At 48.4% G+C, this 15,406-nt stretch overlaps 1 protein-coding gene across 3 annotated transcripts in view; it reads right to left on the bottom strand.

The window, feature by feature from the left end:
* The window catches only part of ERLIN2 (ER lipid raft associated 2), a gene marked incomplete at its 3' end in the record, with an annotated part of 89,135 nt that overhangs the window by 36,288 nt on the left and 37,441 nt on the right, over positions 1 to 15,406 (bottom strand). For all 3 annotated transcript variants that reach the window (XM_082255623.1, XM_082255624.1, XM_082255625.1), the window contains exons 3-6: positions 9,000 to 9,081; positions 2,999 to 3,045; positions 717 to 778; positions 449 to 574 (exon numbers count right to left, since the gene is read on the bottom strand). In XM_082255623.1, coding sequence (XP_082111749.1) covers positions 449 to 574; positions 717 to 778; positions 2,999 to 3,045; positions 9,000 to 9,081 — 317 coding nt within the window. The remainder of the gene's footprint in view (positions 1 to 448; positions 575 to 716; positions 779 to 2,998; positions 3,046 to 8,999; positions 9,082 to 15,406) is intronic.

The following is a 15,406-nucleotide window of genomic DNA, read 5'->3' as shown; positions in this document are numbered from 1 at the left end:
ATTACAGCCCCCCTGGAACACTATTACAGCCCCCCTGGAACACTATTACAGCCCCCCTGGAACACTATTACAGCCCCCTGGAACACTATTACAGCCCCCTGGAACACTATTACAGCCCCCCCCCCCCCCGGAACACTATTACAGCCCCCCCCCCGGAACACTATTACAGCCCCTGGAACACTATCACAGCCCCCCGGAACACTATTACAGCCCCCTGGAACACTATTACAGCCCCCCCCTGGAACGCTATTACAGCCCCCCTGGACACTATTACAGCCCCCCCCCCCCCCCGGAACACTATTACAGCCCCTGGAACACTATCACAGCCCCCCGGAACACTATTACAGCCCCCTGGAACGCTATTACAGCCCCCCTGGAACACTATTACAGCCCCCCTGGCTCTTTATTAGCAGGCATTTATTTCATATGAAGTGATGTACGGACTCACCAAACAGCTCTATGTAGACTTCCTGCAAGGTGTGGACGCTGCAGAACTGGTTGAGCTCATGATGGATCTTATTAAATATTAACGCCTTGTCATAGTCCGCTGTATAGTTCTTCACTATATCGTACACTGCGGGGGCAATACACAGGACAAACTATCAATATTCCACCAATCCGCTTGTATCCAAAATTAAATAAATAAATCCTAATGAAAGTGAAGACGTGTCATATACATGGGACGACATGATTGGCTGCTGGTAACAGCCGCTCACCTGCACTGGGAATGAGGAAATTCACCACTTCTATCCGGTCAAAATAGATCATGACTCCTCCACTAGGATGAAGAGAAATCAAATTAATGAGAGCAGCAGAGAGTGCAGAGAAGAAAGCACAGAGAAGAAAGAGCCGAGCAGAGAGAACAAAGCAGAGCTTAGAACAAGAGAGCGCAGCGCACAGAGAACATAGAAGAGAGTGCAAAGAACAGATCAGAGAGCGTACAGTAAGAAAGCGAGCGCAGAAAAGGAGAGAGCAGAGAAGAGAACGCAGAGCACAGTGAGCACAGAGAGCTCATAGCACAGAAGGCGCAGAGCAGAGAACGCAGAGCACAGAGCAGAGAATGCAGAGCGCTCAGTGTATAGAGCAGACAGCGAAGAGCACAAAGCAGACAGCGCAGAGCAGACAGCAGACAGCGCAGAGCACAAAGCAGACAGCGCAGAGCACAAAGCAGACAGCGCAGAGCACAAAGCAGACAGCGCAGACAGCGCAGAGACAGAGCGCAGAGCACAAAGAATACTGAGACAGAGAGCTCCGAGCACAGAGAGCTCCGAGCACAGAGAGCTCCGAGGCAGAGGAGGGGACAAAAATTCCACAAACACTAATAGAACTGTGTAGCCCTGATATCATATCCATATTATTACACTTCAGATTACAGTTGCTATGCATGTAATAAACATTCTCATAGATCAGTGGTTGTCACACTTATGAGCTAAAGGGGGCCTCAAATGCGGCCCCTGAGATGCCCAAAGGGCCACACATAATGTTAAATGAATGTAACGCTGGAGAGGAGTGTCACTGCAGACCTAAAAGAGGAGATGAGGGTCAGAGCGAGGACAGGATACATTGTTGGTGGGGGAGATGTTGTAGAAGACAATATGGAAATCGGGAAGATGTTATAGATCAATGCTTTTCCCCTAATCAATGTTCCCACTACAGACTGCTGAGGGCCGCACATATACCCAGGGGCCGCAGGTTGGGCACCAGGGACATGGATGGGGAAGTCCTGGGTCATAATGTTGCCTTAAAAAAAAAAAAAAAAAATAAGACATACAAGACTGCCGGCACAACCTGCTCAGTACGGGCGTCATTCAGTGAATGCTTTGCGGTTTCTCAATGACCACAATTGGACAAGTTGGAGAATGCAACATCACCACCCTGCCTCTCCTCCTCGTCCATTCAGATTATGCTTTGCATTCAATCAGAAAAGGGGTGGAGGACACTGAAGGGATTGGTAGAGAGGGGTGGAGGACACTGATTGGAGGCCAGTGGAGGGATTGGCAGAGAGGGGAGGAGAACACAGAGGGATTGGAAGAGAGGGGTGAAGGACACTGAATGGAGGCCAGTGGAGGGATTGGCAGAGAGGGGTGGAGGACACTGAATGGAGGCCAGTGGAGGGATTGACAGAGAGGGGTGGAGGACACTGAATGGAGGCCAGTGGAGGGATTGGCAGAGAGGGGTGGAGGACACTGAATGGAGGCCAGTGGAGGGATTGGCAGAGAGTGGTGAACACTGAATTGAGGTCAGTGGAAGGATTGCCAGAGAGGGGTGGAGAACACTGAGTGGAGACCAGTGGAGGGATTGGTAGAGAGAATTGGAGGACACTAAGCAGAGGCCAGTGGAGGAATTGGCAGAGAGGGGTGGAGACACTGAATGGAGGCCAGTGGAGGGATTGGCAGAGAGGGGTGGAGGACACTGAATGGAGGCCAGTGGAGGGATTGGTAGAGAGGGGTAGAGGGAACTGAGTAGAGGCCAGTGGAAGGATTGGCAGAGAGGGGGACCATAAGCGGAGTCCAGTGGAGGGATTGGTAGAGAGGGGTGGAAGGCACAGAGCATAGGCCAGTGCAGGGATTAGCAGTGAGGGGTGGAAGACACAGAGCGTAGGCCAGTGAACGGATTGGCAGTGAGGGGTGGAGGACACTGAATGCAGGCCAGTGGAGGGATTGGCAGTGAGGGTGGAGGACACTGAATGCAGGTCAGTGGAGGGATTGGCAGAGAGGAGTAGCAGACACGGAGTGGTTGGTAAAGTGGAGGAGTCTGGAAGCATTCATGATGGACCGAAGAAGAGATAGCCTGTGTAAAGGTAAGCCAATGGGGAGGGAGTTGCAGTAGTTCAGGCTAGAGATAACCAGGGAATGGATTAGATGCTTTGTGGTGTTATTTGTAAGAAAGGGGCGAATTTAAAGTCCCATTTACCCCTGTTAGGGAAGCTGGGTCTGGGTCTTCCACTCCTCCCAATGAAAAGCACTGGGTCCTGACTCTTTTGAACACTTAATCTTACCTTGTACCGCAAGGAACGTTCTTAACTTCATCTGTTTGTAAAGTGCTCTAAAAAAAAAAAAAAAAAAGTTATTAGGTTCCAATAACGAGGCCGCTGAATCTTCTAAATGAGATATATTGGTGGGATATCCAATATTAATAACACACTTTTTACCAAAAAGTGATAACGGTCTCTACAAGTCCGCAGTCACACAGCAGACGGCGCACACATTCGTTAAACCACCTTCATTTTATTTTCAGACTTTTTCTAGAACGATTTTGTGTCTCAGATGCCGAGGTTATAAAGCATGCTGTGTTGATCATGCCGAGAGTGCAGAATGATAACAGATTTCTTCATACCAGACCCAAAAACCTTCTAGATTTGCAGTTACAGACTGAATACAATGATCTAACTATAACAACCACATACTGAAAAATAAGATTTTTGTAATATCTTACCGTTAAATCTTTTTCTCTGATGTCCATCGACAGACCCAGTCTCATCTTCATGAGCTGAGTGGGTTTATGCTCCTCCCATCAGGGGTAGTCTAGGCAGGAAATTTTGAATACACACGCCCAAGGGGCTGTCCCTCCAGGCATAAACCCCCACTGCACAACCCAGCATATCAGTTTTGTTTAAATCAGTGAGGACAACAGAACTAACCCCAAACAGAGTGTCAGGTGCTGCGTCTGTCGATGGACATCAGAGAAAAAGATTTTACGGTAAGATCTTACAAAAATCTTATTTTCTCTATCATCCATTGACAGATGCAGCCTCATGTGTATGAGCTGAATGGGACGTCCCAAGCAGTATAGGCATGAGGGGTGGGAAAACCCAACCAGACTGTAACGTCAACTCCAAAAGGCTAAACATAGTCAACCTGGGCAACATGGAGCTCAACCAAACAACAGAAGCTCACCCAGATAAAAGACCCGGAAGAGAAGTACATATAAACATTCTCTTAGGAAAGAGCAGCCTGCAAAGCCTTGCGGCCAAAAGAGGCATCCGAAGAAGCCAACAAATCCACCTTGCAAAATTTGGTAAAGGTATGCACAGACGACCAAGTCACTGCCTTACAAACTTGTACAACAGAGGCCTGATGGCGAAAAGCCCAAGAGGCACTCAGCGCTCTAGTAGAATTTGCCTTCACAGGGAAAGAAGGAACCTGACCCTTGATCAAATAAGCCTTAACAACCGTCTGCCTGATCGATCTCAAAATGGTTGCAGCGGACGCAGCCAAACCTTTGCGAGAATGGTCCAGAAGGACAAAGAGTGAGTCCGACTTCCTGAAGGACTCAGTAACCGTCAGATAAACCCTTATCGCCCGAACCACATCCAGAGAGTGCAAAGCAACTTCCTTGTGAGGTTTAGGCTTAGGACATAAGGAAGGCAACATGATGCATTAAGATGAAAATCTGACACCACCTTAGGAAGAAAAAACGGATTAGGTCGAAGGACCACTTTATCCCTGTGGACCGCTAAATAAGGCGAACGACAGAACATCGCCGCCAACTCAGAGACTCTGCAGGCAGAAGTGATAGTCACTAGGAAGGCCACCTTCTGCGAAAAAGAAAGCAAAGAAATCTCCCTAATATTCTCAAAAGGAGGCTTTTGAAGAATCTGACAAAACCAGATTAAGATTCCTCGGCGGTAACGGGGATCTCCTCGGAGGGGCCAGATGACGCACCCCCTGAACGAAGGTGTGAACCAAACTGAGTAGCCAACGGACTTTGGAAGTAAATAGCCAAGGCCAAAACCTGGCCCTTGATAGTCCCCAATGCCAAACGCTGCTCAACCCCTTTTTGTAAAAAGGACAAAACCCTAGCTATAGAAAAACAAGAGAGGGTGCAGCTGCTGAGATTCACACCATGAAATGTATGATTTCCACCTACGATGATAGATATTCCTAGATGTCGACTTCCTGGCCTTCAAAAGGGTAGGAATCACCGAATCAGAAAGACCTCTATCCCTCAACACCTTGCTTTCAACAGCCAAGCTGTTAAAGCCAGCGACCGTAAAGCAGAATGGAAGATTGGTCCTTGAGATAGTAGATCTTCCCGCAAAGGAAGATGCTATGGAGGATCCACGACCATTTTTACCAGCTCTACAGATCCATGTCGGGGTCCCCCACCTCCCACCACAGGAGATAGAACACCTCCAGGTGCAGGGACCACTCCCCCTGATCCAACACCTGACTCCTCAGGTAACCCATTTGCCAATTCTCCACACCCGGGATAAGGACTGTGCAAAGAGCCAGAACATTGTGTTCCGCCCATACCAGAATCTGGGCCACCTCTTTGACTGCCAGGGCACTCCTGGTGCCCTCTTGATGATTGATGTAAGCCACGACCATGGCATTGTCCGACTGGACCCAAACCGAAGAGCCGTGTAGCCGACTCGTCCAGTCAAGCAGGCAGAATATTGATCAGCAAGGAAGACTCTTCCGGCGTCCAAGTCCCCTGAGCACAGAGCTTCCCCAGCACTCCTGATAGGCTGGCGTCCATGGTGACCACCGTCCAAAACACAGGCAGGAAGGACTTGCCATGGCACAGGACAGGTGACTGGATCCACCAAGAGAGAGCCGACTTTGTGAGATGGCTCAACCGAATCTTCTAGTCCAATGACCAAGGATCACTGTTCCATTGTGACAGAATCTTTTTCTGCAGCTGTCTCGTGTGAGACTGAGCAAACGGGACTGCTTCGAAGGTCAAGACACAGACCCAGGGCCCTCATGCGAGCCCACAAGGACGACTGATCGGCCTCCATCAGCAATTGGACCGCCCTTTGCAACATCTGAAGCTTGTCCAAGGGAAGGAAGACCCTCGCCAGAGCAGAATCGAGGATCAGCCCTAGATAGGTGACCCGCACAGACGAAGTCAGGGCAGATTTGGTGACATCCACCCAAAGGGTCCAAACTGTGATGTTTTCCAGCAGATCCGAATGAGAAACTGCTCGCAACAGGAGATCATCCAGATACCCCACAATGGAGATACCTCACCAACGCAACAAGGCCAGCACAAGGGCTAGGACCTTGGTAAAAACTCTGGGAGCTGAGGTGAGACCAAAGGGTAACGCCACGAATTGAAAGTGCTCCTTTGCCACCGAGAAGCGGAGGAAAAGCTGATATCCCTCGAATATGGGGACGTGGAGATACGCATCTTTGAGATCGATAGAAGCCAGAAAATCCCCTATTCAAAGATGCCACCACCGACCAAATGGACTCCATTCAGAATTTCTGCACCCGCACAAAGCGGTTCAGAGCCTTGAGGTCCAGGATTGGATGCACCTTGCCCTCGTTTCTGGGCACGGTGAACAGGTTTGAATAGAAACCTTGAGAGCGATTCTGTTGGGGAATTGGCACAATTACCCCTTGAGCCAGGAGATCTCGCACAGTCTCCCGCAGATCCTTCAAATGCTCTGGGGACAGGTGAAGATTTGACTGACAAAAAACCTGTCCCCTGGCCAGGACCAGAATTCGATCTTGCACCTGGAACAAACCAGTTTGCAAACCCCTTCGTCCTAAATAAAGGAAGTCCAGGGTTCCTGAAAGAAGCGCAGACGTCCCCCCACCTCTAAGATGGGTGAGGGCGCCCCTTCATGCTAAAGAGGACTTGTCTGCAGCACTGGACTGACCGGCCTTGGACTTGCCCCAGGGTTTCTTAGCACCTCAAGAAGTTCTGAACAGCTTTTTCTTGCACCCTGGAGGCACGAAAGAACCGTTTATGAGCAGAAAAGGAGGGACCCCACTTAGGACTAGGTGTCTTACCCTTGGAGGATTGAGGAAGAAGAGTACTCTTCTTGCCAGTCAGGCCCTTGATTAACTCATCCAATGAGTCGCCAAACAACCTGTCTCCCAGAAAGGGGAGATCAGCTAAGGCTTTTTTAGAAGCTTGGTCAGCCGACCAGCTCTTCATCCAGACCATGCGTCTTAAAACAATGCCCACGGCCGAGACCCTGGCCACCAGGGGAGCAGCATCCATAGATGCATCACACAGGAACACCAGAGCCTGGATCACCTGGTTTAACAGTTCCAGCTGTTCTGGAGGAACAGTCTCGGGGTCCAAAGACTCCCGCAAACTCCAAATTAATTCAGTCACCGTCTGTGAGACTAGCACAGACACAAAGACCGGTTTCAAAATGGAACCCGTCAGCACGTGAAGATGGCGGGAAAGGGATTCCATCCGCCTGTCCATTGGATCAGTAAAAACTGGAGAATCCTCCACAGGCACAAGAGTAGATTTGATCTGGAAACAAGATGGTCCACTTTAGGTGGCACCTTCCAACGGTTGGAAACCTTTTCAGCAAAAGGATATCGGCGTTGAAAGCATTTTGGCACCGCTAACACGTGCTCAACGCGCCGCCATTGGTCATTCACAATATTGTGAAAAGTGTCGGGACAAGGGAAAACCCTGTCAGCATTTCAAATGTGGGGCCGGGGGGGGGGGGGGTGTTGTGACAGGAGGTCAGCTTTTATGTGAATTCCTATTGTCCTATTGATATTTGCATATATGTGTATTTGTTTATGCATTTTTATTTATTTACTATATATGCACAGTGATTTTAAACATATACTGGAGTTGTATTCTCACTGAATACCATTTATTTTCTATTTTCTTTTACAGAAGCTGTATCTGGTGACTTTTAATAAACAGACACTCACCTGTCACAGGATCTATTGTGCTCACCCGAGCCACCCCTTCTCTTCTCGGCGCTGGTATCTCAACTGTGGGCACCCGGCTGTGACAGCTTGCAGCTTCACAGCCACGTGCCCACTGCGCATGCGCCTCCTGAATGATCCGGCAGTCTTCTGGGATGTGTCACAGAAGACTGCGGGGAGGGAGGGGGAGCCATCCGAGTGGAAATGGTAGCGGGTACTTGTCAAAACTAAGTACCCGCTCCCCCCTTAAAAAAGAATTGCATGCCAAATATGGCAGGGGAGGAGAACTTAAAGCGGAACTTCCCCTTTCAGGTGGAGCTCTGCTTTAAGTTGATTACAAGTCACAGGCTTTACACCTGGAGTCCTTACCTGATACCCAATGGATGCATGTCTACCATTCTGTCCTTACCTGATACCCAATGGATGCATGTCCACCATTCTGTCCATACCTGATACCCAATGGATGCATGTCTACCATTCTGTCCTTACCCAATACCCAATGGATGCATGTCTACCATTCTGTCCTTACCCGATACCCAATGGGTGCATGTCTACCATTCTGTCCTTACCCAATACCCAATGGATGCATGTCTACCATTCTGTCCTTACCTGATACCCAATGGATGCATGTCTACCATTCTGTCCATACCTGATACCCAATGGGTGCATGTCTACCATTCTGTCCTTACCCGATACCCAATGGATGCATGTCCACCATTCTGTCCTTACCCGATACCCAATGGGTGCATGTCCACCATTCTGTCCTTACCCGATACCCAATGGGTGCATGTCTACCATTCTGTCCTTACCCAATACCCAATGGATGCATGTCTACCATTCTGTCCTTACCTGATACCCAATGGATGCATGTCTACTATTCTGTCCCTACCTGATACCCAATGGATGCATGTCTACCATTCTGTCCTTACCCGATACCCAATGGATGCATGTCTACCATTCTGTCCTTACCTGATACCCAATGGATGCATGTCTACTATTCTGTCCTTACCTGATACCCAATGGATGCATGTCCACCATTCTGTCCTTACCTGATACCCAATGGATGCATGTCTACTATTCTGTCCCTACCTGATACCCAATGGATGCATGTCTACTATTCTGTCCCTACCTGATACCCAATGGATGCATGTCTACCATTCTGTCCTTACCTGATACCCAATGGATGCATGTCTACCATTCTGTCCTTACCTGATACCCAATGGATGCATGTCCACCATTCTGTCCTTACCCAATGGATGCATGTCCACCATTCTGTCCTTACCTGATACCCAATGGATGCATGTCTACCATTCCCTATAACGGCAACATACCAACAACATGACCAATTAGAGTACCCATACATACCTGTACAGACTTAAAGGAAGTAATAAACGGCAGCATTAAATGGAAGCCCGGCCCACTTGTTGATGTCAGCAAAGCTCCTCCCCTAAAGGAGAAAAGATCATCATTAGTCCAGCTGCTCAGAGAACAATTCAAATCAGGAAGATGATAGGAGAGAGAAACAACAGCAAACTATGTGAAAAATCTCCAAATGTTTATAAATGTCAGAGTACATGAGTCTTAACCACTTCAGCCCCGGAAGGTTTATCCCCCTTCATGACCAGGCCATTTTTTTCACGAAAGGCACTGCTTTACTTTAACCACTTCTGGACCGGAAAGGATTTGCCCCCTTAATGACCAGGCCATTTTTTTGCGATACGGCACTGCGTTACTTTAACGGACAATTGCGCGGTCGTGCAACGCTGTACCCAAATAAAATGGATGTCCTTTTTCCCCCCCCACAAATAGAGCTTTCTTTTGGTGGTATTTGATCAACTGTGCAATTTTTTACGCTATAAACAACAAAAAAAAAAAAAAAAAGAAGAGCGACAATTCTGAAAAAATTTTTTTTTCACATTCTGCTCTACAGTATGACATCCCCCATCCCCCCAAAAAAAAAAAATTAAAAATCAAATTTGTTTAACATTTTAGGCCAATTTGTTTTCTGCTACATATTTTTGGTAAAAAAAATAAATAAATAAATAAATCGCAATAAGTGTAGTTTGATTGGTTTGCACAAAAGTTATCGGGTCTACTAACTCCAACTAGTATTGGTGGCAATCTGCGATTTTTAGCGGGATTGCGGCAGACAGATTGGACCCCTGACATTTTTGACACTTTTAGGGGGACAATTGTGCCGTTGGTCGTGCAATGCTGTACCCAAATAGGATTGATGTCCTTTTTTCTTCCCCCATAAATAGAGCTTTCTTTTGGTGGTATTTCATCAACTGGTTTTTATTTTTTGCGCTATAAACAACAAAAAAAAAAAAAAACAGCAAATCGCTTGATTTATTCTCCCTGGAGAAGAGACGCCTGAGAGGGGACATGATAGCAATTTTTAAATATCTCAATGGGGATCTCAGCTTAGAAAAAAAGCTGTTCATTCGAAAGGATTGCATGAGGACTCGAGGGCATACAATGCGATTAGAGGAGAAGCGTTTTAATCTCAGGCAACGTGGGGGGTTCTTTACTGTTAGGGCTACAAGATTGTGGAATTCTCTACCACAAGAGGTGGTTTCTGCGGGAAGTATGGCTACTTTCAAAAGACTCTTAGACTTACATCTCAAGGATCAGAACATTCAGGGCTATGAGAGATGATTACAGCCACACACACCTACACAGGGTGAACTGGATGGACTATTGTCTTTATTCAACCTCACCTACTATGTAACTATGTAATTTTTTACTTTTTGCTATAAAATATCCCAAATGTATTTATTTAAATAATCTGATTTATTCATCAGTTTAGACCAATATGTATTCTGCTACATGTTTTTGGTAAAAAAAATAAATAAATAAAATCTCAGTAAGAGTATATTGATTGGTTTGCGCAAAAGTTATCACGTCTACAAACTAGGAGAAAGATTTAAGACATTTTTAATTTTTTTTTTTTTTTTAACTAGTAAAGGCGGCGATCAGCGATTTTTAGCGTGACTGCGACACTGGGACAGACAAATATGAGCGTATATTGACTGGTTTGTGCAAATGTTATCGCATCTACAAACTATGGGCTATATTTATTGAATTTTTATTTATTTTTTACTAGTAATAGTGGCGATCAGCGATTTTTGGTGGGACTACGACACTGGGACAAATAAATATGAGCGTTTGTTTGTTTGGTGAAAAAGTTAACAAGTCTACAAAACTATGGGATATATTCATTGAATTTTTATTTATTTTTTTACTAGTAATGGTGGCGATCAGCGACTCACAGCGGGACTGCGACATTGGGGCGGCCAAATTTGACACTGACACTTTTTGGGGACCAGTGACACCAATACAGTGCTAAAAAAAATGCACTGTCACTGTACTAATGACACTGGCAGGGAAGGGGTTAACTGACTGGGGGACCACAGAGATCTGTGTTCCTGCTTAGCGTAAACACAGAACCTTCCCCTCTCATGGATCACCGTTCTGCCTCCCTTTTGAACGATCGCCTGGTGCTGGCGAACATCGGGTCTGCCGGACCCGTTAATTGGCTCCCGCTGTGTCCAATCACAGCAGGCACGGGTCGCCAGTGGAGAGCGCCCCAGACCCAGTGCAGGAATGGATGGATGGGGGAGTTTGCTTTGAATATTGCTTTCAATTTGCAGAATTCTGAACCAGTGCAAGTCGCAGGACGCCCGAGCGATTCCCGTGACTTGCAATGACACCCCAAATGCCTTGTTCTTGTACTTCATTTGGGCGTCAGGCGTCCCGCGATTCTGTTTGCGTGATTTTAACGTGATTCGTTGGGCGACAATCGTGGCAAAGTTGCGCCGCATTTGGGGTGCCATTGCAAGTCACAGGAATCGCTCGGGCGTCCCGCGACTTGCAATGGTTCAGAATCGCAGAAATTCTGCCCGTGATCTGAAACGCCTATATGTGAATGGAGCCTTAGTTTTGTTTGAGGACATAAATGAGAGTAAACAGCGGCCACGTTCCCTTAGATACGCTGTGCCAAGAAGAACCTGAGCCAATACCCGCAGGATCTGGGCAATCCATCTTCTTCTCTCTTCGTGACACCTACTTGTTAATCATCTAAAAGAACGAACGTCAAAGTGGATACAAAGAGTGAACTAGGATTGCGGTCTCAAAATTTTACATAGACCTCACCGCAAGGAAAACTTTAGACACTGATCAGCCATAATTTTCTGACCAATGACAGGTGAGGTGAATAGTATGGATGTTACAATGACACCTGAAAGTGGGTGGGGTATATAAGGCAGCAAGTGAACATGTTGTCCCTGAAGTTAATGTGTTGAAAGCAGAAAAAATGGACAATTGTAAGGATTGGAGGACCAAATAGTAATGTCTAGACGACTGGGTGAGATAAACTCCAAAACTGCAGCTCTTGTGGAAGGTTACCGGTCTGCAGCGGTCAGGACCATCCAAAAGTGGTCCAAAGAAGGAGAACCGGCCAACCGGTGACAGGGTCATGGGCAGCCAAGGCTCATTAATGCGCATGAGGTGGGGAAGGAAGGCTCATTGATGGAGGTGGAGGGGGGAAGACTCATTGATGGAGGTGGAGGGGGGGAAGACTCATTGATGGAGGTGGGAAGGAAAGGCTCATTGATAGATGTGGGGAGGAAAGGCTTATTGATGGAGGTAGGGGAGGGAAGGGTCATTGATGGAGGTAGGGGAGGGAAGGGTCAATGATGGAGGTAGAGGAGGGAAGGGTCATTGATGGAGGTAGAGGAGAGAAGGGTCATTGATGGAGGTAGAGGAGAGAAGGGTCATTGATGGTGGTAGGGGAGGGAAGGCTCATTGATGGAGGTAGGGGAGGGAAGGCTCATTGATGGAGGTAGGGGAGGGAAGGCTCATTGATGGAGGTAGGGGAGGGAAGGTTCATTGATGGAGGTAGGGGAGGGAAGGCTCATTGATGGAGGTCTGGGAGGGAAGGCTCATTGATGGAGGTAGGGGAGGGAAGGCTCAATGATGGAGGTGGGGGGAGGCTCATTGATGGAGGTGAGAAGAGAAGGCTCATTGATGGAGGTGAGAAGAGAAGGCTCATTGATGGAGGTGGGGAGGGAAGGCTCATTGATGGAGGTGGGGAGGGAAGGCCCATTGATGGAGGTGGGGAGGGAAGGCTCATTGATGGAGGTGGGGAGGGAAGGCCCATTGATGGAGGTGGGGAGGGAAGGCCCATTGATGGAGGTGAGAAGAGAAGGCTCATTGATGGAGGTGAGGAGGGAAGGCTCATTGATGGAGGTGGGGAGGGAAGGCCCATTGATGGAGGTGGGGAGGGAAGGCTCATTGATGGAGGTGGGGAGGGAAGGCCCATTGATGGAGGTGGGGAGGGAAGGCCCATTGATGGAGGTGGGGAGGGAAGGCTGGCCTGTGTAGTTCAATCTAATAGAAGAGCTACTGGAGCTCAGTTGAAAAAGTGAAAGCTGGTTCTGATAGAAAGGTGTCAGAACACACAAAGTAGAGCTGCACGATTCTGGATAATCTTAGAATAAAGATCATGATTCTGAAGAACTTTCTTATTTTAAAGATTTACAACCCCTGGACATTTGGTTATCAAATAAGATGGTCACAAAATAACACATAATACTCTTTGCTTATAACAAGATGGCTAAAAAGATAATAACGTGGCAGCTGGCACCTACAAAGGTGAATATACATCCTCCAATAAATTATATGATAATCAAATTCGGTGCAGCGCTTTACATAAATGAAAAAAAGTCCATGTGTTAGATACATAAAGTCCTTTGTGTAACCAACTGCCGAGAACGGACAATCCTTTCTTCATTCAAAAGGCCCACTATGACCGTGTGATGAGTCACAACACTCACCAGAGAACCAATAATATCCGGCATTAAATTAGAAACACTTGCGCCCAAAGTGTTGCACAGTGGTCCTCATCAGTGATAACCGTCCACCATTCTATACACTCACCAGACAGTAAGCCATTGCCATAGAACCTGGTGACATCATATCCAGAACTGTAGGGGGTAAGAGGACTTCACGAGGAATCGGCGATAGACGGCCGCCGCTCCTACCACGAAGTCGCAGCGGCAATGATGTCAATGTGAAGGTCCCCTTCCAACGTGTTTCATGCGCATGCACGTTCTCAAGGGATCCACCTAATAGGCCATCTATCGCCGGTAGCCAGGAGTCAGCAGGCCGGGCCGGGACAAAGGGTGGGCAGGAAGGCCAGCTGCCTTGGGCATTGCAGTATCATGTGAGGAGGGGGAGAGGAGGGATTTGTGTTGGGAGGGTGGCAGAGGATGAGAATTCTTCTACGAGGGGCGTGGATGGGATGTAGAAGGCACCGGACGTGTCTCGCTGGAGCTCCGCTGTATCCTGATCCAATCCACATCCATCCGTGGCTTTTTCCCCAACACACCGCGGTGGTTCTACCCTGGACATTCTTGGGCAGTTGTCGATGCCGGTCAAAAAATTCGGCGTTCGGGCCCCAGCCCCGCAGGCTTAGCGGGCCACCCAGCCGCCGCCATCTTACCTGCACCAGCGGTGCTCTCTCACCCCCTCTCTCTGGCTGCTAAATGAGGATGGTGAATCCGGCTGGGACACCTCCTGGGGAGCTGCGTGAGGAGCCGGGCACCTCTGGATCCGCACTGGGTTCTGCTGGGTCGTGGGGGGGGGGGGGGCCTGGAGGCGAGGACAGTACTGCTCCCATTCTAGCTGCCATTGATGGCTGTAAGACTGCTCTGATGATCCGCATAGACCATCTGGCCTCTAAATGTACCCTAAATCGCCACGACCTGGACAAAATAAGGGGGCGCCTGAGAGAAACTGAGGGTCGCATTTCTGAGGTGGAAGATGTTACAGCATCCCACTCTGCACAGCTTATTGCCCTACAGACTCAGGTTAATGCTATGGCGGACAAGATGGAGGATGCTGAAAATAGGCAGAGCCGCAACAATGTCAGAGTGGTGAGTTTACCTCAAAAGGCGGAGGGTTCTAATCCTACTCAGTTTGCTGAAAAGTTTTTCTGCATGCAATTTGCTCAACCTGCGCACCACCCCCCCCCCCCCCCCCCACCTATGTGGTGGAGAGGGCCCACAGGGTGCCAACGGGGGCTCGCCCGCCAGGGGCCCCGCCGTGTCCGTTTTTGTCCGTTTTTGGTGCGGTTCCTGAACTTTCGTGACTTGAAAAGGCGGAGGGCTTTAATCCTACTCAGTTTGCTGAAAAGTTTTTCTGCGATTTGCTCAACCTGCCCACCTATGTGGTGGAGAGGGCCCACAGGGTGCCGACGGGGGCTCGCCCGCCAGGGGCCCCGCCGCGTCCTTTTTATGGTGCAGTTCTTGAACTTTCGTGACCGGGACCGCATACTCTCTGAAGCCCGTAGGCATGAGGAGCTGCAGTATGACAATGGCAGAATTGTTATTCCCTGACTTTTCTGTGGAAATGCAGAAGAAACCCAGATTCTACACTGAGGTGCGCAAACGCCTGAGGGCCAAAGGTCTGAAATATGGGATGATGTATCCGAGCCGGCTGAGAGTGGATTATAAGGGCTCTACCTTGTTCTTTGATTCGGCGGGAGAGGCTGTGGACTGGCTAGACTCTATCTAACCTGTTTACCTGCTCTCCTGGATAGCTGCTGGGAGACTCCTGCTGTGGGGTAAAACACGGTGCCTTTACTGCCTGTGGATCTATCCTGTGACTATCCTCCTGTTTTTTCCCTGAGTTCTGGATGACTGCTTAGTGCCTGCTCAAGATGTATATTTATTTTCCTGCACTTGGATGTCCTCAGGATCTGCACTGTT

The sequence above is a fragment of the Pelophylax lessonae genome (genome assembly GCF_965119305.1).
Source record: "Pelophylax lessonae genome assembly, chromosome: 4".
Lineage (NCBI taxonomy): Eukaryota > Metazoa > Chordata > Amphibia > Anura > Ranidae > Pelophylax > Pelophylax lessonae.
The sequence above is the reverse complement of the archived record's forward strand: the minus strand, read 5'-3'. Positions and strand labels throughout refer to the sequence as shown.